We start from the raw sequence: 24,049 nt of genomic DNA on the forward strand, positions 1-24,049 counted from the left end.
CAAAATATTAGTCAAATCTGTCATTGGTTTTTTAAGTTGTGATTATAAAAAAGAGATCTTATATATATATATTACAGATCNAAAGAAAGATAATGCAATGGATGTTGTGTTTAGTACTGCCAGTATACTTAATCTTTTCTGTATATCACTGTACAGGTAAAATAGACTAAAAGGGACTGTACACTTAATCCCCCCTCCCAATCCAGGATTGAAAGGGGGGTTGTTCCCCCCCCCCCCGTGAGTTTTATTATCTAAATAACTTAAAAACGGCAGAAAATAGAACATTAAAACTTTAACATTTTATCAAAATCATATGGGGGGGATGGAACTCCCCCCCACCATATATATTAGACAAAAATAGCACAATCGGGATAGGGTTGATTTCAAGTGAACCTTCATTAAACAAATGCTAGTCTGTTACCACGTTAACCTTGAAAGCTTGGTCGGATCAAATATGAATGATATGTTCAAGATTTTTCTTTGAAAATTGGTAATATTTAAATAAATGGCCACTTGGAATTAAAAGGACAATCCCTTTCAAAGAATGATCGTTAAAAATTGAAAAATGTAAAATTAGAATCAGCATTAGTTCTTGTAATATCGAATTTAAACTGAACTTTAAAGAAGAAACAATTAAAATACTTATGCTCGATAGTTTACTATTAGTTTTAAAGTCATGATCAGAATAAAATAGAATGTAAAACGTCTTTATTATATTTTTATTCAGAAATGTCGCTGATAATTGCATTGTTTGTAATTCAAGATTTAAATTTACTGTTTTTAAATTAAAACGAGTTGATGACACTTTATATTCTTTACAAGGGTAAAGTAATTGAGTCAAACTCAAATTTTCTATTCTTTATATCTTTGCAACCTGATGATTTATACCTTTGATACGCCAAACTTAGGTTATTTAATTTAACAGAATTTATAGTTTAAATTTCATTTGCATTTAAATTAAAGACGAATTATTCCAGAAAAATAATCATTAACATAATAACTTTTCTCTCTTTTTCTGTCAGTTTATAAACCAGCAATGTAACAAAGTTTTTAGATTTTGTGTTTTAGTTTTCATGGAAAATTTGAAATTTAATTTGCGCCAAAAATGTACAATAAGACTCTGAAAATATTTGAACAGTATCCATCCAGAAAGTAAAATGCTGAAAGGTTGAAAACTGAAGAGTTATTAAATTTTGCCGGATTTAAAATCAAAGTTAATCTATTTCATTCTTTTCCCCGAGCGGTTTCCCCTCGGTCCTATTTCACGCAAAACTAACTTGATCTAAGTATGTCCTTTATCTAAATGAGCTCTGTTTCATTATCATAGATAAGTTCGATGCACTTCATTTCCTTCTAACTCATCTGAAAGGAATAAAAAACATATATTTTCAATTATCGGGAAAACAACAAGTTCGATAGCTAACAAGCTATTGAATTTCAGGATACCTGAATCACCGTTATTTTCACTTTTCTACAACCACCAGACCCACCCCATCTAAAAAAAGAAAGAAAAAAAGAAAGAAAGAAAGAAAAAAAGAAAGAAAGAAAGAAAAAAAGAAAGAAAGATTAAAAGAAAGAATGAAAAAAAGAAAAAAAGAAAAACAGAAAGAAAGAACGAAAAAAAGAAAGAAAGAAAAAAGAAAGAAACATTGAAAGAAAGCATAAAAAAAAAGAAAGAAAGATTGAAAGAAAGAAAGAAAGAAAGAAAGAAAGAAAGAAAGAAAGAAAGAAAGAAAGAAAGAAAGAAAGAAAGAAAGAAAGAAAGAAAGAAAGAAAGAAAATAAGAAAGAAAGAAAGAAAGAGAGATAGAGAGAAAAAAAAAGAAATAAGAAGAACAAAGTAAAAAAATAAAGAAATAAAGAAAAAGAAGAAGAAAAAAGTAAAAAACAAGAAAAAAAGTAAAAAAGGAAGAAAGATTGTTTCTTTATAATATTTGGAAAGATAATAATTATTTTTTACTTGAATTCAAAGCATTCAAATTGTTATCTAGGGTGGTGGGTCCTATTGATGTCTTTATACAAATATCAGATGCAATTCTTTTGCGACCAGATAACGAGGTTATAGTATATAGCTTGATGATGTACGCCAAGGAGAATTGAATAGAAGGAAGGGGCGATAGGTTTTCCGTACACTTTGCTGTGAAGTTTTTGGACGGCTGAAGAACTAGTTTTTGCGTAACAACAACAATGATAAAGATTGTAAACAATAACACAAATGATAAACAGACATCTGGCGCATCTCTGGCGTTAGATGAAGATTCACCGTATACTAACTCATGTTTGTTACATCCCAACGAATGATTTGACAGGTTCTTTCTTTTGTGAAATATGTTCCTAGCCATCTAATTTGATTACTGTTTAATTTTTACTTTATTTTTCGTTGTCGTTATTTAATAATTTAAAAAAACTAATTCTGAAAGCGTATCCACCCCCAAATCAGGAGTTTTGAACGTCGAATTTGCGCTCAAACTCAGGATTTACAGGATTTACAAAAGTTAAATATGTCTCAAATGAATCCTAAAGAAGTTTTCGACAACACTGCATACTCAGTTCAATTACCTTACATAGCCGGTCACTCCCTTTAAGGGATTCAGCTTCCTAACCTACAAACATAATACATCGTCTAACATTGGACAACATATATTGGAAAACATTATATCCCAACCCGTTCAAGAGATTGCTCTCGAAATTCAAGGAGAATCGTTAAGCTAAAAAAAAGATCATATCAAACAAGCTTGATATTGGTTAAATATAAAGATTCCAGAAAATAGATAAAAAGTTTTGCATTTTCAGATGGTTAATTCCAGATAATTGAAAAGTATTTATAATATGAGATGGTTCCAAGGAATAAGTAAACAGTTTTGATATATTTAGATGGTTCCGGAGAATTGATAAAAATTATTCATATTTTCAGATTGTTCGAGAGAATTGATAAAGAAGTATTCATATTTTCAGATGGTTCCAGAGAATTGATAAAGAAGTATTCATATTTTCAGATGGTTTCAGAGAATTGATAAAAAGTCTTAATATTTTCAGATGGTTTCGGAGAATTGATAAAAAGTATTCATATTTTCAGATGGTTCGAGAGAATTGATAAAAAGTATTCATATTTCAGATGGTTCGAGAGAATTGATAAAGAAGTATTCATATTTTCAGATGGTTTCAGAGAATTGATAAAAAGTCTTAATATTTTCAGATGGTTCGAGAGAATTGATAAAAAGTATTCATATTTTCAGATGGTTCGAGAGAATTGATAAAAAGTATTCATATTTCAGATTGTTCCAGAGAATTGATAAAAAGTATTCATATTTCAGATTGTTCGAGAGAATTGATAAAGAAGTATTCATATTTTCAGATGGTTTCAGAGAATTGATAAAAAGTGTTAATATTTTCAGATGGTTCCAGAGAATTGATAAAAAGTATTGACATTTTCAGATAGTTCCAGAGAATGTATAAAAAGTGTTCATATTTTTAGATGGTTTCAGAGAATTTATAAAAAAGTTTAATTTATTTAGATGGTTCCAGAGAATTAAAAAGTTTTTATAATATGAGATGGTTCCAAGGAATAAATAACAAATTTTGATATATTTAGATGGTTCCAGAGAATTGTTAAATCGTTTGATATTTTCCGATGGTTCCAGAGAATAAATAAACCGTTTGATATTTTCAGATGGTTCCAGAGAATTTATAAAAAAAAGTTAAATTTATTAAGGTGGTTCCAGATTGTTCGATCTCCAGAAACATATCATCAATACTTCACTAAAACTGTTGTTATTCTTCTAATAATCTCATGTTGGGTTGTCAGGTATAACATAACAAGATCAGAATTTAACAAATTGAAGAGAGATCGCTGAACTAACTACCGCCGGTTCAAATCCTGAATCTGAGATTTGTTTAAGATTTATGAGTATTTGAATCAATGATTCAGGATTTGAACCGGCGGGAGGTTGTTTAGCGACTCCTTCAATTCAAAAAATTCCGTTCCAGAACAGAGAACTTTTAAATTATCCTGCCTAATTTATATTTTTCTTAAATTCGTAGATTAGAGAAATTGAAAGTTAAGTTATAATGATTAAATTATCTTTATTTTATTTAAAATTTAAAAATTTAAAAATTAAATCTTTTAAGTAAAGGCGAAAACTAAAACAATTGTGCCAAATACTCTTCTGAATTATATATATGTCTAGGAATATAAACTAAACAATATTACATAATTATCTATTATATATTATATATGTCTAGGAATATAAACTAAACAAGATTATATAATTAACTATTATAAATCAAAAATAAATTATTTTACCTAATAATGTTTGCAGTCTTTTATTGCTTTTCTGTACATAGCCAAGAGAAATATAAAAACATAATTAGATTTTTATTAAAAAGAATATTTTATAACAAATAAAAACTTTATAAAATCCAAATATTGTAAAGTGTATAATAAACAACTTCAAAGTGAAAACTGTATTTTGATGTTTTTTTATATCATTAGCACAGAGTTAATGAACACATACTAAATGATGGGAAATTTAAAAGACACTTTTATAAGATTCAGAAAAAAGTGTTTATATTTCTTTTACATTAAGTTTTTGCTAAAACCTCAAAATGTAATATACTTTTTAAATTGTGTCGATTAGTAAAAAAAAAATAACAATCTGTAGTAAAATTAAACTTGAAAACAAAACAAAATCAAAAAGCAAAGAGAAAAAAAAGCTGTAAGAGTCAAATTAAAAACCGTCAAATTAACTTTAAACAATCGTCAATGCGAAAGAAAGCAAAAAGAATAATCGAAAATAATTAAATTTTGTTTAATTTGTTCTTATATAAAGTAAATACATCCTCATGAATGATATAATGCATTACTCAAAACAGGGGTGTTTATTTTCACAAGAGATCGGAATTTTTAAATTTAAGGATCAATGCTTGACCCTAAAATTAAAGTTTTTCTGCTGGGTAGGACTTAATCACGTGATATTAAAGAGGAATTAGATTTTTCCGTAGATCTACATAAGATGCTAATTGATCGATGTTTGATCTCGAGATTCACAACAACAAAGATCTGACTTCATTTACATTTTTGAATTTGACTACATACAACGAAATGTACTGCTAAAATCAAAATAGTTTCGAAATTATGTGTCTGTGTTTAATCATTTTTATGCACATTAAACATGAAATTTATGAGTTTCATAATGTTTGTATGTGTTTACGAAAAAACTAAATAATAAAAAGTTTAAGTGCTAATTATATTCTATACAGTAAGGTTACAAAGAACACATATCCTATACAAAAATCTCTGTATGTTTGTTTGTTTGATCATCTAAACTCATAAACCCATTGAACTGAGATCTAGACAACTAGATAAAGTTAGTAATCAGTTTTTTAAGACAGCCTAGACTTTAAAGTGTCGCAACGCCTTGGTCTTTGTCTTTACCTCACCAATGTACACATATATTTTGTAGCTCTAGGCATATATAAATTAAAAATGCAACCAGGATGTTTCTAGCGTAGGTTTAAATCTTGTTTTTGGAAAAATACTGATAGAATTTTGCCGCAAGAGCTTGCACATCATGCACATTACATTGTGATTTTGTAACTCATTCTTAGCTTGGGTTGAACAATTGTTTAGGTCTCCAGTCATAGCTGGGTTCCCAAACTAGTATGAATAGAACATATTCATGTTAATTAATTCAAAGTATATCTACTCTACTGGGATCAAAGAGTAAAACTAAACAAAAAAGTCAAACTTAAAAATATTAAATTTAGATAACATAATTTTTTTTAGTTTTATTATTGCGATAGTTCCTATCTATACAAACATATACACCACGCAGGTAAAAATTTTATTGTAAACGTTATATATTAGATAATCTTAATTAAATATCATTATTTTCTTTTTTTAAGGATTTCTTGATAAACAGAGATAACTGTAGATGTGATTTTATTGTTAATCAGTGGTAAGTATAGTTTTAGCTTAAACATTGCTTTATATCTATCATTTTACTGCTTAAACGCCGCGGGAAGTAAAGGGAGGGCCGAGGGCCTCCGAGACCTTTTTGGGTTTATGAGCCTCCCGGACGTAGCGAGGGAGCTCAAGAAGGTTCAGAACATATGAAGGCTAATTGGGGTTTTCCTCAATTTAATTATCCTCATGAAAACTCCCAGGTTAAGTAATTTATCGTATAATCTCCTTGTTCAAAGAAATAACGAACAGTGGGGGATTGAATAACAAGTTCTATTTACAGGGTGGGTAAGTAATCAGTCTCTCTAAGAAATTAGCATCCCAATTTTTTCATTGTGTTGTACTGTACTGTGCTGTGCTGTGCTGTGCTGTGCTTTGCTGTGCTGTACTCTACTGCACTGAACTGTACTGCAATGTAGTGTACTATACTGTACTGTACTGTAATGTACCTGTAATGTACTGTACTGTACTGTACTGTACTGTACTGTACTGTACTGTGCTGTACTCTACTGCACTGAACTGTACTGCAATGTAGTGTACTATACTGTACTGTACTGTAATGTACCTGTAATGTACTGTACTGTACTGTACTGTACTGTACTGTACTACTGTACTGTACTGTACTGTACTGTACTGTACTGTACTGTACTGTACTCTACTTTACTGTACTGTATTGTACTGTTATGTACTGTAATGTACTGCACTTTGAATATTGTTTTTTACTGTAAACAGTACTTTACTGAGTAGTTAATTCTGTACTTGTGAGTGGTTGTACTCTAAAGTGTTTCAACATACCGCAGCACTTGCGGTACTGTACATATTTGTTTTGTTTAGGTATGCTCTTGTATCTAGCTCAGTTTCGTTTTGGCTACCTTCAGCTGGAATCATTTATTTCTATTATCAGGTTATACTTTTATATTTTAAATTTTTTTATATCTATACATTTTTATAATCTATACATTTTTATATCTTTACATTCAAATCCATTTTGAAAGTTCGCGATATTTACATTATGCTTCTTTTTGACTTTTTAACAATTTAATCATTTGGTTTAGAGGGACGAACCGCGTAATTTCAAGTGACCTATACACGAAAAGATTAAAACTCCTGATTAACAACGGTACCCTTAAAAGCTTAACCCTAACCAGGCTGTGTGAGGGGGGAGGGGGGCGTTTAATGAATATAGATTTAATTGTTGATAGTTTTGAAAAATGATTTTAATAATGGTTTCTCCATAGATTAATTACAATAACAGATATGACGCTAGATGTCGTCATTTCAAGATTTAGACGTTTTTCGTTCACAATAACCCCAAAGGAGTTACGCGCATGCTGCGTATAACTTAAAGGCAGAGAGAGAATCTGTTCTACGCCGACTGCCCGTAACTTCTTTGGGCTTCTGCCTTAAGGTTATTGTAAACGAAAAACCCCTAAATCTTGAAAAGAGGGCATCCAGAATTTTCCACATAATTGATCAGATATAGGTTTCGAGGGTACTGTTGGGAATCAGCATCTTAATCTTTGCCTGTTGGGTGACTTGAATTTACCCTTGTGTCCCTTTAAGACTATAAAATAACTGTTCTTGAAACCCTTCAGCACCTGCTGAATATACAGGGTGAGTAAAAAAAGCGTGATTTGCGGCGCCTTTTTTGTGCAACTCTTCTGTTTTTGTGTTTTTTCAATATTTTTTTGAAAATTTGTAATTTTTTTTGGTACTCCAATGGTACAAGAGAAAATCTGCGAACCTTTTTTTCTTCTCAAAATCAAAAGTTCAGAAAAGCAAAATGTGCATAAATTATTTCTATCGAAATCTAAAATTTTTCAAAGATTGAATCAAAGAATCACTTAACATTCGCAACTTTTAGTTCTGGTCAAATTTTTAGGAAGTTATTTAAATTCTCTCATTCCTTTCTTCTTTGTATATTCTTAAGTATTAAATACACGCTGTTCAGTTGAAACCTTAAGAACCATTAAAAAACAATTTGTCCGGAAAAACTTAGATTTTAGGAGAAAAAAAGATTCGCGAATTTTTTTTGGGCCATTGAAGTACCAAAAAAAAATTACAGATTTTCAAAAAATATTGAAAAAAACACCATACAGGAGAGTTACACAAAAAAGGTACAATTTTGCACCAGGCGCCGCAAATCACACTTTTTTTTGACTCACCCTGTATTTCTTAGATCTTTTCTACAAATGAATTTTCTTGTTTAATATCTGTTTAGATAACAATGTGCGCTATAGAAAAGCATAGAGCTGACATCAAGCATCAAATAAGAAGGTTAGATTTTTTAATAAACAAATCTTGACCATTTTCTAATCAAAAGAAAATACCTGAAAATGAAAAGATTTAGTTTTCGGTTTACATTAAAACATATCATTTTCTACAAATTATCTTCTATATATAAATTTGGCTTGTCTGTCTGTTTGTCTGTCTGTTTGTATCCAATAAACGTCAAAACGTCTGAACCGATCGGGCCCAATTTTTTGTGGGACATCACGTGACCACAAGGAAGGATTATGAATGATAAAAATTTAAAAAGAATGTGTTTTAAAAGTTCTTAATTTCGTAAAAAAAAATTAAATTCTTGAAAATCCACGATTTTTTTTTAAAAATCCGCAAAAATGTTTTCTTCTTTGTTTTAAAATTTAAACAAAAAGAACATGGTCACAATTTAAATAGAAGATTGGCGCGAAGCGCCCTAAAAGCATAGTATCTTAAAGTTAAAATCACGTTCCTACACACACTAATCCCTTAGTTTTAAATCAGAAAGAAATGTCGTCGTTTGTCTTACTTTAAAACGATGTAAAAACTCTTAATTTTCTTCGTTGTCTCTGCTGGATAAAACCGTGTCATTTTAAAAACAAAATTTCAGTTGCTCAATGCAACTCTTTTAATCAATGTCAGAGACAAATATTTGTAATTGATGTAAATGAGTATGCATAAAAATTATTACTGTTAGACGTGAATAAGTAGGAGAATAATTAACATTCTACCTTATACTGAATGAAGGAGAGGGTGTATACATTGCCCCATTTTTTATCGTTATTTGTGGACGTAAGTTACGTTTTCTCAGACAAACAAATATTTAGAGGTTTATAAAAGTCTTTTATTCTGAATATTTGTCTCTAATTTGTGTATTTGCTGACTGCACATAGATAAATTGGTTTCTATTCAGAGAGACATTTTTTCCTATCTAAGCTAAGCTTTAGTAGTCTCCTAACCTTCTTCTGTTTTAACCCTATCATGATTGGGAGAGGACCCACAAACACACAGTTCCCCTTGGCCCATCTCCTCTTCCATTGTCCTTTCACTCTATACATCTTGTACTCTGTATTCAAGCCACGCTCTCTTATCTAACTTAAAGGAAATTATAGATCAAAGAAATAAAAGCGAGTATATTTATTTTATTTCAAAAATGTTTCATCTGGGTGCTAAGCCTTCTACTCTAACTTTGATATTTAATAAAATTTTGAAATTCAGTTAAAGGTACTGCTGTTTATTTTCTTAGTAACCCCATTCACAACGGTACCCTTTTACACCTTTAAACGATCAATAAAGTAGAAGATATTTCTAGCTTTAAATGTGTTTATTTTTATAATTGTCCCATTGTCTCTCCACAGTAGAAGTGCGTAAGTTACTTTTGTAAAATAACCACAATTGAAAATAATTAATTTTCAAAAAGGTAAACATGGATCTCTCATTCTTGTTCATTATTAAAAACATTGCCTAAGCTATTAATAATTAAAGATATTGTCTGAGCTATCTATTATCAAAGATATTGTCCAAGCTATCAATAATTAAAGCTATTGTCTAAGCTTTCCGTATCAAAGATAGTATCTAATCTATCCATTATAAAAGATATTGTCTAATCTATCCATTATTTAAGATATTGTATAAGTTATCCATTATAAAAGAAAGTGTCTAATCTATCCATTATTAAAGATAGTGTCTAATTTATCCATTATAAAAGATAGTGTCTAATCTATCCATTATAAAAGATATTGTCTAATTTATCCATTATTTAAGATATTGTCTAAGTTATCTATTATAAAAGATAGTGTCTAATCTATCCATTATAAAAGATAGTGTCTAATCTATCCATTATAAAAGATAGTGTCTAATCTATCCATTATAAATGATAGTGTCTAATCTATCCATTATAAAAGATATCTATTATTAAAGATATTTTCCTATCAATTATTTTTGATGAACACTGAATTTTCTGGGGATTTGTATTTGATGTGATATTTGACAGGAATTCTTCTCTGATCTTCCTTAAAATAGAAAATTCTTCTAAATCTTTTATCCTTTAGATTGAGTAGAATCTAGTGTCTCCTGTTTTGTAGTTTTCTAATCTCAACAATGCTGACAATTCAACTTTTTTTTGCAATATTTGTGTCATCCAAGCACTTCTTATTAAACATTTTCAACATTTTTATTTCAGTCAAGACAAGACATTTTTATTCAACCTTAGTTTAATTTGTGTTAACTGTCATGTAATTTTTGGGTAAAATAATTTTGAAAATGTTGAGATCATATAATTCCAACAATAATGTGTCCACCTTGAGAACCAGAAAACCAGGGGAAATGAAGGTTGATATGGGGTTTTTCTTTTCATGCAAAATAACGCTAAAAATTTGTAATTTGCAATTGTAGTTGCAACTTGATATATCTAAACAATTTGGACCTTTTTCTAGAAATAGTAAAGTTGTAAATCGTTAAATCTTTAATTTTAAGAAAGACAATTAGAATTCCACTGTTTTAAGAGTTTTATATTTTAGAAATATAATTTTCATGTTCAAATAAGAAAAATTGAATGTAAGAAAATTTTATCTGTTTTCAATCATAATTCATAACTTCTCTTATTTAAAAACTATACAGAATTTAAATGCTTTTAATTTCCAATAAGCAAACGGACAAATTTACTTTTAGACAGAAATTTTCGAGATAATTCAAAATTGAGTTTTTGTGATTTTGAATACACAAAATTTGATAAGTCTTGAAACTGTTTTACCCTGAAGATATTCTCTTTCACTTTACTTTTCTATTCTTTTTGCACTCACAATATTAAATTTAAATATTTATAGATCTCCCTTCTCTCCCCCCCCCCCCATCCCACCCCTTCCTCCCTCTTTTGCTCTTTCTTTCTTTTCCCATTTCAGTAAATTGTCTATTGAAGTATGAATGAAAGTATGAATAAAATGGTTTTTATTGAATCTATAAAATATTGTACAGTGAGATTTAAAAAACTATGGAAAAGTTAGACGACTTGGACACTCAAGTTATGATTTTAAATAAACATAAAAGACAGCAATTGTGCAGTGTACACAGACCCATTTAACTAAATGAGTTGATTTACAATGTACTGAAAAACTAATTGCTGTTTACAGCATCAAATACAGATTACTTTACTGTCGTCACAGCTTTCTGAATCTTACTGTTATAGGTCAACCTTCTCTGCGGGCTCAGGGCTCACACAGATAGCAAACCTAGGAACTTTTTCAAGTGGTACTCAGGTAATACAACATCAATCAATCAATCAAACGATTAAATTGATCAAGCTTAAAACTGAGACGGGTAAACCTGCACCGAAATATGAGGTTTAGATCATCATCAACATCAAACTTTTAATTAGTCAACTAAACCGGTTCTAGAATCAAAGAAATTAACAAAAAAAATGAATAACCGACTAAGTATCTCAAAAAAAAACAATTAATTAAACAAATCCATAATACAATCAATTAATTCATTTGCGAATCAATCAATATCAAAGTTTATAAACACAGATATCGTCAAATATAATCAAACCAATCAAATAAAATAAAGAAAAAAAATAAAATAAAATAAAATTTTTATTTGAATTATTATTTGAAATATTTCCCATGTTAAATCAAGAATATAAAAGATAATTTATACATTTTGGCAAATGATTAAATTAAATCGCTTAAAAGCAATTTAAACACTTTTCTAGGGTTTGATTGATCCCTTGGCAGCCCCTGATTCTAGTTCTCGAACCTCCTATTCATCCCAATATCAGATGGGGTCTTTGAACAGGACAATCAGTACCTCACCAGCAGTAGAGAGGTAAACTAATTTTACATTCATAAATTATAAAAAAGTGCATTAATTTTGGGAACAGACGTAATAAAGAATGACAGTCCATTTGAAACCAATATCTGACCAATAATTTGATTTGTGGAACTGATTTCATTTTTACTATTTCCCTAATGGCTTCTTCAGCAGAAATTCGAAAGTCACTAAATTAGAGTGTACACCACAATTGAGTAATACTCAATGTTCGAAGAAAAAACTGGATTTCTCATTCAGGCAAAGCTTAACGTGCACCACCGCGTTCCTCTTTAATTGTAAAGTCACAGTCCCTTTAAATTGAAATGGTGTACAGACTACAGAGACACCTAGTGTTAATCAACTGAATCTAGGAACGAGTCTTTGCGAGAGAATATAAACGCTGCTAAAACCTTGTTAATCCTGTTAGTGGTCTACTTGGTGTGCTGGTTTCCTTTCTTTCTCACATACATCATAGACTCATTCACGGTAAGTTTCTTCCCCCCTCCGCAAACTCTCGACACTTAATAAAAGACCCCCGCCCCCTCGCTTCCAGCCATTTTTGGTTTAATAATAACACACAAAAGTATTTCTCAAACGAATTTTGCAAACAACGAGACAAATATTTACTTTCTTTCAACAACTACAGGGTGTCTCACATCACTTAAAAAATGTTTGCAGAAAATACCAGACTTTTTGAGTATTATGTCAGTATTTTGGCGTTAAAGCTTGGAGATAATCTATTGATATGGAACACCGTTTAAAAAGTAAAAAATGCTTCATTGAAAGAAATTAAACCTTTTGATTTCATGATCATTGATACTACTTTCTCAAAAAAATCCTTACTTTTGCGAACAGATTTTGCTGGGAATTACCATTTAACCCTATTCCTGCTTGGGGGGGGGGTCAAGTTGACCCCCCCCCCTGTAGTTTTTTTTACATAACTCAAAAAGTATTGGACTGAGGCTGTTGAAATTTTCTGACTTTTCCTGCATACCCAAAGCCCTCCCTTTAGGCCTAAAACCGGGCTTTAATACTAACTGCCTGAGTCCTCAGGCACACTGCCTACATGACTGCTTTTTCCTGTAACAAACAAAATCTTTGCTTTGACCCACTTCCACTTGTCAGATTTTGATAAAATTTAGCTTTTTGGAAAGCCTTTGACATAAGGAAACGAATTGCACAAGTTTTGCATAAAAAAAAAATTACAAATTTTTTTGCAAAAAACCTGTCAAAGGAAATTTGCACATTTTTAGTTTTTCTTGATTAAAAATCAGGTTATTTAAAATTTCGTAAAATTTTTTGCATATTTGAAATGGCATGGTCAAGGGCTTTTCAACAATGTATAATTTATCATTTTTTGGAAAAATTACTTTTTGCAAAACATTTTTACCATATAACTGGATTTTGCGATAAAAAATTTATTTTTTGCAAATTTGCAAATTTTTGCAGATTCTAAAAGTAGAGCACAAGAGCTTTCCAATGATGTATCATTTGTCATATTTGGACATCAAACATGGGATTTAGAGGGGGGGTCAAATTGACCCCCACCCCAGCATATCCTGGTTTTCAAGTACCCCATCAGTGATAGGGTTAATCCCTCAGGATTTCTTCTAGTTCTCCCAAGTGCAGACTAAAGCTATTTATCGGAATTATATATTATACTTTTACCTATACCAGATTATTTTAAACCGATTTTATATATTGGTTTAAAATATTGTTTTATTCTCTTATTACAATGCTTGGATGGCTGCCAAATTGCTTATCTTCAAGAAAAAATTGCTTATTTGGCAGTCATATAACTTTTGTTACAAAATAAGCGATTTTCTGTTTTTGAATGCAAGCTATAGGTGCCCCACGAAACATGAAAATTGGTAAATAGTTTAAAATGTCTTTTCCATAATGTTTAAGTTGTTTGATACCAAAGAGAATAATAAAAAATATTTCATGGCAGTCAAATTATAGTAAAATTGATTTTAAAGTAATTTGAGTAACAGATTTTTTAAAACTAAATAAACTGTAAAAAGTCTTTAAAAACATCTATTCTATTTTAAAAGGTTGTAATTTCTGTATGTCTGTTTGTTTGTCCGATCATAACTCAGGAACGTCTGGACCAATTTGCCTAAAATTTTGATTGGAGAACTCAGGAGATCCACAGAAATATTTTTAGCTTTTGAAATTCTAATTTGAGTGGGTTGACGTCTTGAATAGCGAAATTTCAGTTTTCCGGTTAAATCGTTCAAGTGCGGGTAAAAGGCGGGAGTAACTTTTAGTAAGAGAACATCTGGGCAGCGTCCAAAGATAATATTTATATATATTTAATCTTTGGCAGCGCCGGGTTCCCAAGCTAGTACAATGAAATTGAAGACCTACTGTCATATCTCGTGGGACACCCTGATTGCTTTTTTATTTCGTAATTTATAGTCTGAAATTTCATAAACCTAAATGAAAACTTAACTAAAAAATTAGACAGCATAACGTTTTTTATTAAATATGTTTCGACTATTTGAAATCAAAAATTTTTAAATGTTGTATAGCATGAAAGACCAATTAAAAGTTAAGATTTACACAAATATTCTATTTCAGAATTATTTTTTTTATTTTTAAACGTTTGATTACTCTTTTCTAAACGATTTATTTGCTAACAAAATTTAGGATTATAATGAACAACTTTAATTGTTATTTGTTTAGTATAACGTAGTTCCTGATTACTGGATAACATTTGTATTCTGGTTGGGGTACTGTAACTCAGCTGTCAATCCATTTATCTATGCTGTTAAGTTCAAGGTATTTAAGATTTAAGTATTTAAGAAAAAAAATGACAATATCTTCCTCAATTTTTTTTGTAATAAATGATTTCTGAAGTGTAGATATAAGTTTCCTAATAAATATCATGAAACATGTACTGTTTAAATGTAAAGTACATGTTCTTAATGTGTACTTAATGTTCTAAATGTGAACAATATGTTCTGAATGTATACTATATGTTTGAAGTATTTAATGTATATTATGAATGTGTACTTTATGATTTGATTGTATTATATATTCTGAATTTGTACTAAAATATATTTTTCGCGTAAATTTTTTTTTCTCGAAATTTCTCTTCGTTTTAGCATTTTTCGCTTCATTCATTTTGCGAAAAAATGCGAAATTTCGCGAAAATATTGCGAAACGTTTCGTTCTCTGCAAACCCTACTATTAGGGTGCTAAAATCTTTTAATTGTACCTTGCATCATTTTCGATAAAACAATGATACATTTTTTTGGTGGATTTATAATTTTTTTGGTGGATTTTCAAAACTTTGCGAAAATTGAAAATTTTGTAAGACAATTTTTTTTGCAATTTTTAGCAGCTTCATTTGAGGCCTCATAAAAATGTGGGCCAGATCGGCATAGCCGTTTTGACGTTTATTAAACATAAAGTACTGACAAACAGACCCGGACACCGAGACAAGCAATGTATATATTCATATAGATGTTTTGAATGTAGTCTACTGTATGTGTACTATAATTCTCCTTTTCGTGATAAGGGTTCAATTTATTTCTGATTAAAAAGTAAGAACAATTATAATTATTATAACATCGATGTTGTTTTCGCCAAAAATGTAACTGCTGCCCGCTTACAAACAGGTTTTTGAGAATATTCTCAAACATTATTTATCCTGTTGCTTCTGACTGTTGATAGTTTTTCCCCCTTTTTTTCTTTAATATTTCCTGAACTGTCCATTATGTCAAATAATGTAATCAACCCCTATCTCTCTCCCCGCCTTAAAGGGAGTGTTCGCGAAAAATGAAAGGGTTTTATTAGGCTGATATTAAATTTAATTTTATATAGAATGCTTATAATGTTGCGTAGTTTTATTGGTAGTTTCAAATTTAATTTAATAATTTGCGATCTGAAAGGAAAAATGCGCCCTACCATTTTTCGCGAAAACTCCCTTTATGTCTACTTTAAAATGAAGTTATCCAATATTTTCTTCTTGCAATCTTCTTTAAAATATTTAAAACTAAATCTTATATCAGGAATTCCAGCCAGCCTTCCTGGATACTCTCGGGTGTCTGGGACTCTGTACTTGTTGTAATAAAGATGTAAGAAACTTCAACTCTTCAGCCCAAGGTGTACATTTTAGGGTAAGATATGCAGCAGTGGACCCATAACACAGTGGAATAGAAAGCTAATATTTTTAATAATCCAATGAAAATTAACATAACAATTACAATTTTAAATGTTGGAGGACATTCCAAAGGCTAATCGATGTTTCCAAAAAAATCTAAAATAGTCCATAATTTTTCTTTAAAAAGCTGCAGAGTTACTGATTAATTTTAAACTTTATTTATTTGAAAAGCCATTGAAAAAGGATGCTATGATAAGTGTCACATGTTAATAATTGTCAAAAGTAGAAATAAACATTTTTAATATTTTTCAGGCTCTTTTTCAGTCTTTATAGGGGGGGGGAGGATGCGACCCCTCCCGGAACTGCAGAAGAGTCGGAAATATGTTTACACATATTTATTTTTACTTTTACAGTATTATCCACAAAGGATGAAACTGTAAAGACGACCTTAAACCTTTGAAACCTGACGATTATGCCTTTAATATAGTTTTTTAAAGGCTTGATAAATAATTTGCAAAGAAAGTTTACAGTTGCAAGGAATCATGAAATTAAGAAAAGTAAAAATAGTAAAATAGTAAAAATTTCGTATGGTCATCTGAATTCTGAACGTAATGGGTTACATAAAAACCAATTTTTATCCTGATATTTGACGCCATGTATACTTTTTTTAGGAGCAGCACACAAGAACCTCTACGACGGAACCAAAACCTAACGCTGTATAGGCTGATCTTCTACTCCTACCAATCTACCAAAAAAAAATACATTTGTTAAAAATATGCTAAAACTCTAAATCAAAAGTGGATGTACATTTTCTTCTTTTTCGGGATGAATTTCATTTTATTCCTTTATTCTTCTAAAATCAAATACACGAAGGAAAGAGTTGATCTTAAAAAATAAAAATAGAAAGAGAGGTGGTTGAAATCAAACCAAGATTTAAGTATTTTGCACCCGCCTCAAGGTCTAAAGAGCACATTTATATAAACACTATAAATGACTAGATAATGGTGTCAAGTACAGTTGTGAATCGGGTCTTGCCATCGTTGCATAGAGGGTCACTTTAAATTACGCTAACACTTCATTTAAGCAAGGAATGGATTATCTTCATCTCTGTAAGGAATTGAGTCTTCGCCACAAACTCAAACTTTCTAATGTCTATATCTTTGTAACCTGAATTGTATTTCAAACTTATTGTATTGTATTTCAAACTTAAATTATAAGAATTCATAGTATTCATTATATTATTGTATTTCAAACTTAAATTATAAGAATTCATAGTTTGAAATATATAAGGTCTACAACATTAAGTTGCAAAGATATAGGAATTAGAAAATCAGAGTTTGTGACAAAGACTCAGTTCCTTTGTAAATTCTTATCTCTGGTAAATTTTTCTTTTAAGTTTTTCACAAGAACTTTTGAATAAATAGAACAGAAGGAAAGTTTTTTTTTCATGAAAGGATGCTGAAAAAGTAACTAGAATTTTGCATAGTGTTTTTTTTAATGCCTCACAAAAATCTTAGATATTATTCAGAATTTAAAATTGTTTGCTCTCTAAGTTTACTTTCAGTTCATTATGCAAATGATGTTAATTGACAAGAATTTGTGGCGAAGTCGTACAAATAAATCCGCAAAGAAAAATTACTTTTTTACCTGTTAAGTAATGTAATTTTCGAATTCCTATGCCTTACCAACCTGGAGATGTGAACCCTTGGCATTTCAATCTTAAACTTATAGAATTAGCAGAATTCCATGGTTCCAATATCTAGGGTCTACAATTTAAGATTTCAAAGATATAAGGATTTATAAAGAGAGTTTGAGGCATGGTAAGGAGTTATTTTAATTAGACCAATGACCTTATAGAAAATAATAGATTTATACAAACTAAACGAAAATGCGCCCAATCGAATGTCTCCAATCTCCATATAAACAAAAAATTTTACATACATACATTTCATATTCTGGTTGCTACTGAGATCAATAAAAGTTTACAAAGGGCTGTGAAAACTTAAATTTAAAATATTTAGTTAAATAAAAACTAACTTGTATAACTTTATCGCATATTGAAATATGATGCATAATAATGTTAATATTATAAGATTATAGATCTCATAAATGTTTAAGCTGTTAATCATTGTTATATTTTACAAAACAAGGTTACAAATAAACTTAGATATATTGGCTTTAATAACTTGTATTTTATACAGTGGGGCCCATAAACAAGTGGAATAGGTAAACGCCGTTAAGTCAATGTTATGTGTATTGGATGTGGTTATAAAGCAAAACATTTTAACAGTAGCTTGGAAATCAACTTAGTTTATATGGTTTTTTTTCATAGTTTTTTGGGTCTCATTGTAATTTTTTTTGGATACGTTAGAAAAAGATTATAATTTGAAGCATACACAGAAATTTTTTTTTAAAAAAACATTTTTGCTTAAATCAAAGTTACTTTCAAAATGTAGGCAACAAATTGTTTTAAATATAGGATTTTTGTGAATGCTTCAAATTTAACAACTAAGAATAATTATGCGTTTGCTTGTAACCCTGTTTCAAATCTGTTATTTTGGAGTAAAAATATGTAAATATTTATAGTTATAGTTTTTATTGTGACAAAAATACTTGTTATTTTGTAAAGTTTTTTCTTTTCTTATTGTTAATTAAACGAAAAAAAAACTTTGATTATTTTTACCAAAGACGTTGTTATAAATTATAGTGTAGAGCAAAAAAACATATTATTTGTTATACCAGATTACAAAAATTGTTCATAACTAAACATTCTGTTAATCAAATATAAAATTATAGATGCAGACTTTTTATTAACTTTTAAATCATAATTTTGTACAAATAAACATGGAAAAAAGAAACGACATAATAATAGTCTTTGATTTCCAAAGAAAAAGTGTTGGTTTCATGAATGTCTCTACAAAACATAGTGTTATTATATCTATATCTATAAAATTGACGGAAAATCGGTCTTTTGAGCAAGTTTGTTACATTTACCCAAGGATGTAAGGCAAGAAAAGTTATTTCAGTGGTGTACGAATTTTTTGTACTGCAGTGTACTGTCTTTGGGCTCTAATGTAAATACAAGAGTAGGGGTGTCACAGCCTGACATGGGATCCATCTTTCAAATAAAAATCAATGACATTCTGGTCATAGGAATTTATAACATTAATTATCAAAATTAAAGAAAAAACTTTAAGTTATTCAATTGTAATATTTTACTAAGGTTGTGGAAAAACTTCTGCACTTTTAATTATTTAACAATGAGACCCAGTATATGTACAAATTGGATCACAACGTCTTTTTTGTTGAAAAAAAAATCTCAAGAGCCGAAATAAACCGTCAACTATTAACTATATTATGCTCGTTTTGGGGTAAGGAATGGTTCAATTCGTTCAATACTTAAAAGGAAAGCATCGACGAAAATTATTTTGTTTTAGGCTTCACTTTACGGTGGTAGGCGATTATATCAATATCATGAAGACAACTTTCGATTTTAATTTTGATTTATATCCAGCTTTTAAACAGATAATCAACAAAATTTGTGTAGCATTATGAAAGGTTATTGCAGAAGCTTATATTGTCTTTTAAAAAGGGGATCGAAGCTCCTTTAGACTTAAAATATTAGAAATAGAATTATTTTTCATGGCTGACCACTTTCTATAGAAAGATGTTTCATAGCTTTGCCGCACTGATGAAGCCAGCAGTCAAAATGCATTAGAATAAAAAGTTAACTCATCAAATTAATACATTTATCTTGTGGATATCGAGTTAAATCTTGGTTAAATCTGTGTAACTGTGCCATATCTCTATCTAAATTTTCGACTCTGTTTTTATCTATCTATAATATGTTCAGTTGGAAAAAAAGGTAGAGTAAAAAAAGCGATATTTAACTGGAATTTGCTGTAATTACATTTCATGTTCAATGGACTATTAAAAATCAAACCGCGAGTCTAAAAGTCGTGTTTGCGTATTCTATAGTTTTCTGGTTCGCACTGAATTTAACTAGTCTGTTGATTCGTATCGAAATCAGTCCAAATTTGTATGATTAACACTTTTATCAATCAATCAAAAACAGAATAACCTGTAAAATTTTACATAATTAGTTTTTGAATTATACACAAACAATACGACCGCCGTTTAAGAATCAATTAAGCTAGATTAATTTCTGAAAAGAATGGAGCCAATCCGAAAGTCTCCTTGTCTGTGGAAGATGTGTACAGTGTCCCTAACTAGAATTTACAATTTCTTTTAAAGCAGAGTCTTACAGGTCGTCTTGAGAAAATATAATTATCAAAGAATATTGGGTCTAATTATCTTTGGAAAATTTAAATTTGTTTAATAGTTCAATAAAGTGTCTTCTATTTCAAAACTTATTTATTTTTTTATTTTATATTTTTGGTATTGTCCAATCTTTTTTTATTAACTAGTGCGGGATGTTATTGACATTTAATTCACACAATTTAATTTCAAATATATGTATTATTGAAAAGTTGCTAATTTCAAATATTTATTTTTGAGAAACAATTACATGGTTTAAGGCTGGGATTTGAAAAAGTTCATCTACAATTGTTGCAAGGTGGGATTTGAAAAAGTTCATCTACAATTGTTGCAGGGTGGGATTTGAAAAAGTTCATCTACAATTGTTGCAGGTGGGATTTGAAAAAATTCATCTACAATTGTTGCAAGGTGGGATTTGAAAAAGTTCATCTACAATTGTTGCAGGGTGGGATTTGAAAAAGTTCATCTACAATTGTTGCAGGGTGGGATTTGAAAAAATTCATCTACAATTGTTGCAGGTGGGATTTGAAAAAATTTGTTTATAATTTTGCAGGGGGGGATAAGAAAAAGTTCGTCTAAATATTTGCAAGGTGGGATTTGAAAAAGTTCGTTTACATTATTGCAGGGAGGGATTAAAAAAAGTTCCTCTAAATATTTGCTTTGTGGGATTTGAAAAAGTTCGTTTATAATTTTGCAGGGGGGGATAAGAAAAAGTTCGTCTAAATATTTGCAAGGTGGGATTTGAAAAAGTTCGTTTACATTATTGCAGGGAGGGATTAGAAAAAGTTCCTCTGAATAGTTGCAGGGTGTGATGTAAAAAAGTTCGTTTACATTGTTGCAGGGAGGGATTAAAAAAAGTTCCTCTGAATAGTTGCAGGGTGTGATGTGAAAAAGTTCGTTTACATTGTTGCAAGGAGGGATTAAAAAAAAGTTCCTCTGAATAGTTGCAGGGTGTGATGTAAAAAAGTTCATCCAAATGATTGTAGGATGGGATTTGAAAAAGTTCGTCTACATGGTTGCAGGATGGGATTAGAAAAAGTTTATCAACATGGTTGCAGGGTGCGATTAGAAAACGTCCGTCCACATGGTTGCAGAGTGAGGTTTAAAAGATCCTCTACATGTTTGCAGGGTGGGATTTGAAAAACTTCCAAAGAATTCTGGCAGCTTCTATTTTGTCAGATCCTTTATTGAAGGGGTAGGTGTGCCCATAGTTCCCTTCACACTTGGTAATCTAAAAATACAGGATGAGTTAAAAACGAAATAAACATTTTTAACACAACGAAGAAAGAATTCGATGGGAAAATGTTAGTTATTTTTAAAAAATCATAAAAATTCATAGATAATAAAATTATTGAATAAAAATTTAGTTTGATTTTCGTGTCTTGAAAACAATTCCAACTCCCTACACTACCTCGGCACCATCATCACAGTTTAGTCTAGAGGTACAGATCCAGTCACTTACTCCATCCATACCTAATTATTAATTAAAGGGAGTGTTCGTGATTAATAATCGTCTAGTCTGTATTCATATTAATAAACCAGAGATATTAGTTAGTCTAGTCTGTATTCATATTAAAAAACCAGAGATATTAATTAGTCTAGTCAGTATTCATATTAATAAACCAGAGATATTAGTTAGTCTAGTCTTTATCATATTAATAAACCAGAGATATTATTTAGTCTAGTCTGTATTCATATTAATAAACCAGAGATATTGGTCTAGTCTAGTCTGTATTCATATTAATAAACCAGAGATATTAGTTAGTCTAGTCTGTATTCATATGAATAAACCAGAAATATTGGTCTAGTCTAGTCTGTATTCATATTAATAAACCAGAGATATTAGTTAGTCTAGTCTTTATTCATATCAATAAATCTAAGATATTAGTTAGTCTAGTCTGTATTCATATTAATAAACTAGAGATCATAGTTAGTCCAGTCTGCATTCCTATTAATAAACAAGATATATTAGTTAGTCTAGTCTTTATTCATATTAATAAACCAGAGATATTAATAAGTCTAGTCTGTATTCATATCAATAAACCAGAGATAGTAGTTAGTCTAGTCTTTATTTATATCAATACACAGAGATATTAGTTAGTCATAGGATACATTCATATAAATAATCTATTGCTCCAGTAAACTTGCCTTTGTCTGCAATTTGCTTTCAATACACCATTTTTATGTTTCATGAATAATATGTTTACAATCCCAAAGAATTAGTGAAATTGTTCCTTTTTACTTCTGAACCGTCATATTCAGATAATTCATTTCTTTATAAACATTTTGACTTGACACCTTCAACAAATAATTAACCTAAGAAAAATATATACCCAGCAAGATTATCAAAGATATAATTGATTGAAAGAAATCATATTATTCTTTGCGTGTTATGAACAGGAGTGACGAACAAAGTGACAAACTAAACTAGACATATTGGTCGTAAACATTTGTTTGTAAAATTGACCAATTTCATGAATTATATATATGGGAGAAAATAAAACAATTATTTGTGTCTTGAGAATAATTATAGAGTCAATGTCAATTTTTAATTATTATCTATGATTGGTGCGTGAAACATCTATTTATTTAAAAAGATGATTTTCAAAAAAGTGGAGAAAATCAATTTTTTTTAAATGACCTGTCTCCATTGGAACCCATTCCTCGTCACACGTGTAGGAGTCAGCCACCCAATCCAGGTATTCAGGTTTATAGTAGTAATACAATCCATCCCAGGACATTATAGTTCTATACAATACAAAGTACACAGTACAGTATAGTAGTAGTACAATGCATCCCAGGACATTATAGTTCTATACAGTACACAGCACACAGTACAGTATAATAGTACAATCCATCCCAGGACATTATAGTTTTATACAGTACATAGTACACAGTTCAGTATTGTAGTAGTACAATGCATCCTAGGACATTAAAGTTCTATACAGTACACAGTACAGTATAGTAGTAGTACAATGGATCCCAGGACATTATAGTTCTATACAGTGCACAGTACACAGTACAGTATAGTAGTAGTACAATGCATCCCAGGACATTATATTCCTATACAGTACACAGTACACAGTACAGTATAGTAGTAGTACAATGCATCCCAGGACATTATAGTTCTATACAGTACACAGCACACAATAGAGTATAATAGTACAATCCATCCCAGGACATTATAGTTTTATACAGTACATAGTACACAGTTCAGTATTGTAGTAGTACAATGCATCCTAGGACATTAAAGTTCTATACAGTACACAGTACAGTATAGTAGTAGTACAATGGATCCCAGGACATTATAGTTCTATACAGTGCACAGTACACAGTACAGTATAGTAGTAGTACAATGCATCCCAGGACATTATATTCCTATACAGTACACAGTACACAGTACAGTATAGTACAGTGAAACCCTTAACACGAATACATCGGAAGAATTTATCAATTGTCGTCTTGACAATTTTTCAATGAGTTTTATACTATATTACTTAAATTTCAGTCTTTGCGAAAATAAATAAATAGCCATGAATATGCGGGAACAGTATATAGGTTTAGATTATTCACGGTAATGAAGAAATACTGTGTCCCAGAAAGCTAAAAAGAAAAGGCTTCAAACTCTGA

The 24,049-nt window shown here is 30.1% G+C and overlaps 2 protein-coding genes across 4 annotated transcripts in view; one reads left to right on the forward strand and one right to left on the reverse strand.

Annotated features, from left to right (window-relative positions):
• Positions 1 to 96: 96 nt before the first annotated feature.
• Positions 97 to 17,323, forward strand: LOC111715383 (octopamine receptor beta-3R). 2 transcript variants are annotated; one of them, XM_023490691.1, is made up of 12 exons: positions 97 to 156; positions 3,712 to 3,804; positions 5,785 to 5,833; positions 5,904 to 5,956; positions 6,796 to 6,865; positions 8,183 to 8,238; positions 11,408 to 11,477; positions 11,933 to 12,045; positions 12,402 to 12,516; positions 14,719 to 14,814; positions 16,050 to 16,157; positions 16,813 to 17,323. In XM_023490691.1, the coding sequence occupies exons 1-12, from the start codon at positions 98 to 100 to the stop codon at positions 16,861 to 16,863; spliced, it is 933 nt and encodes a 310-aa protein (XP_023346459.1). In that variant the 5' UTR covers position 97; the 3' UTR covers positions 16,864 to 17,323. The 2 variants fall into 2 exon arrangements, with proteins under 2 accessions (XP_023346459.1, XP_023346460.1); XM_023490692.1 differs by having other exon boundaries at positions 16,050 to 16,143.
• Positions 17,324 to 20,635: 3,312 nt separating this feature from the next.
• LOC111715385 (uncharacterized) overlaps positions 20,636 to 24,049 on the reverse strand; it is a 17,538-nt gene continuing 14,124 nt past the window's right edge. Inside the window, exons 10-12 of one of the 2 annotated variants that reach the window (XM_023490695.1) lie at positions 23,061 to 23,167; positions 21,831 to 21,892; positions 20,636 to 21,650 (exon numbers count right to left, since the gene is read on the reverse strand). In XM_023490695.1, the coding sequence (XP_023346463.1) occupies positions 21,534 to 21,650; positions 21,831 to 21,892; positions 23,061 to 23,167 (286 nt within the window). In that variant the 3' untranslated portion in view covers positions 20,636 to 21,533. Of the gene's footprint in view, positions 21,651 to 21,830; positions 21,893 to 23,060; positions 23,168 to 23,459; positions 23,548 to 24,049 lie in introns of those variants that run through there. The other variant, XM_023490696.1, reaches the window with a different exon arrangement.

The sequence above is a fragment of the Eurytemora carolleeae genome, unplaced genomic scaffold, assembly GCF_000591075.1.
Source record: "Eurytemora carolleeae unplaced genomic scaffold, Eaff_2.0 scaffold1648, whole genome shotgun sequence".
In the NCBI taxonomy this organism is placed as follows: domain Eukaryota; kingdom Metazoa; phylum Arthropoda; class Copepoda; order Calanoida; family Temoridae; genus Eurytemora; species Eurytemora carolleeae.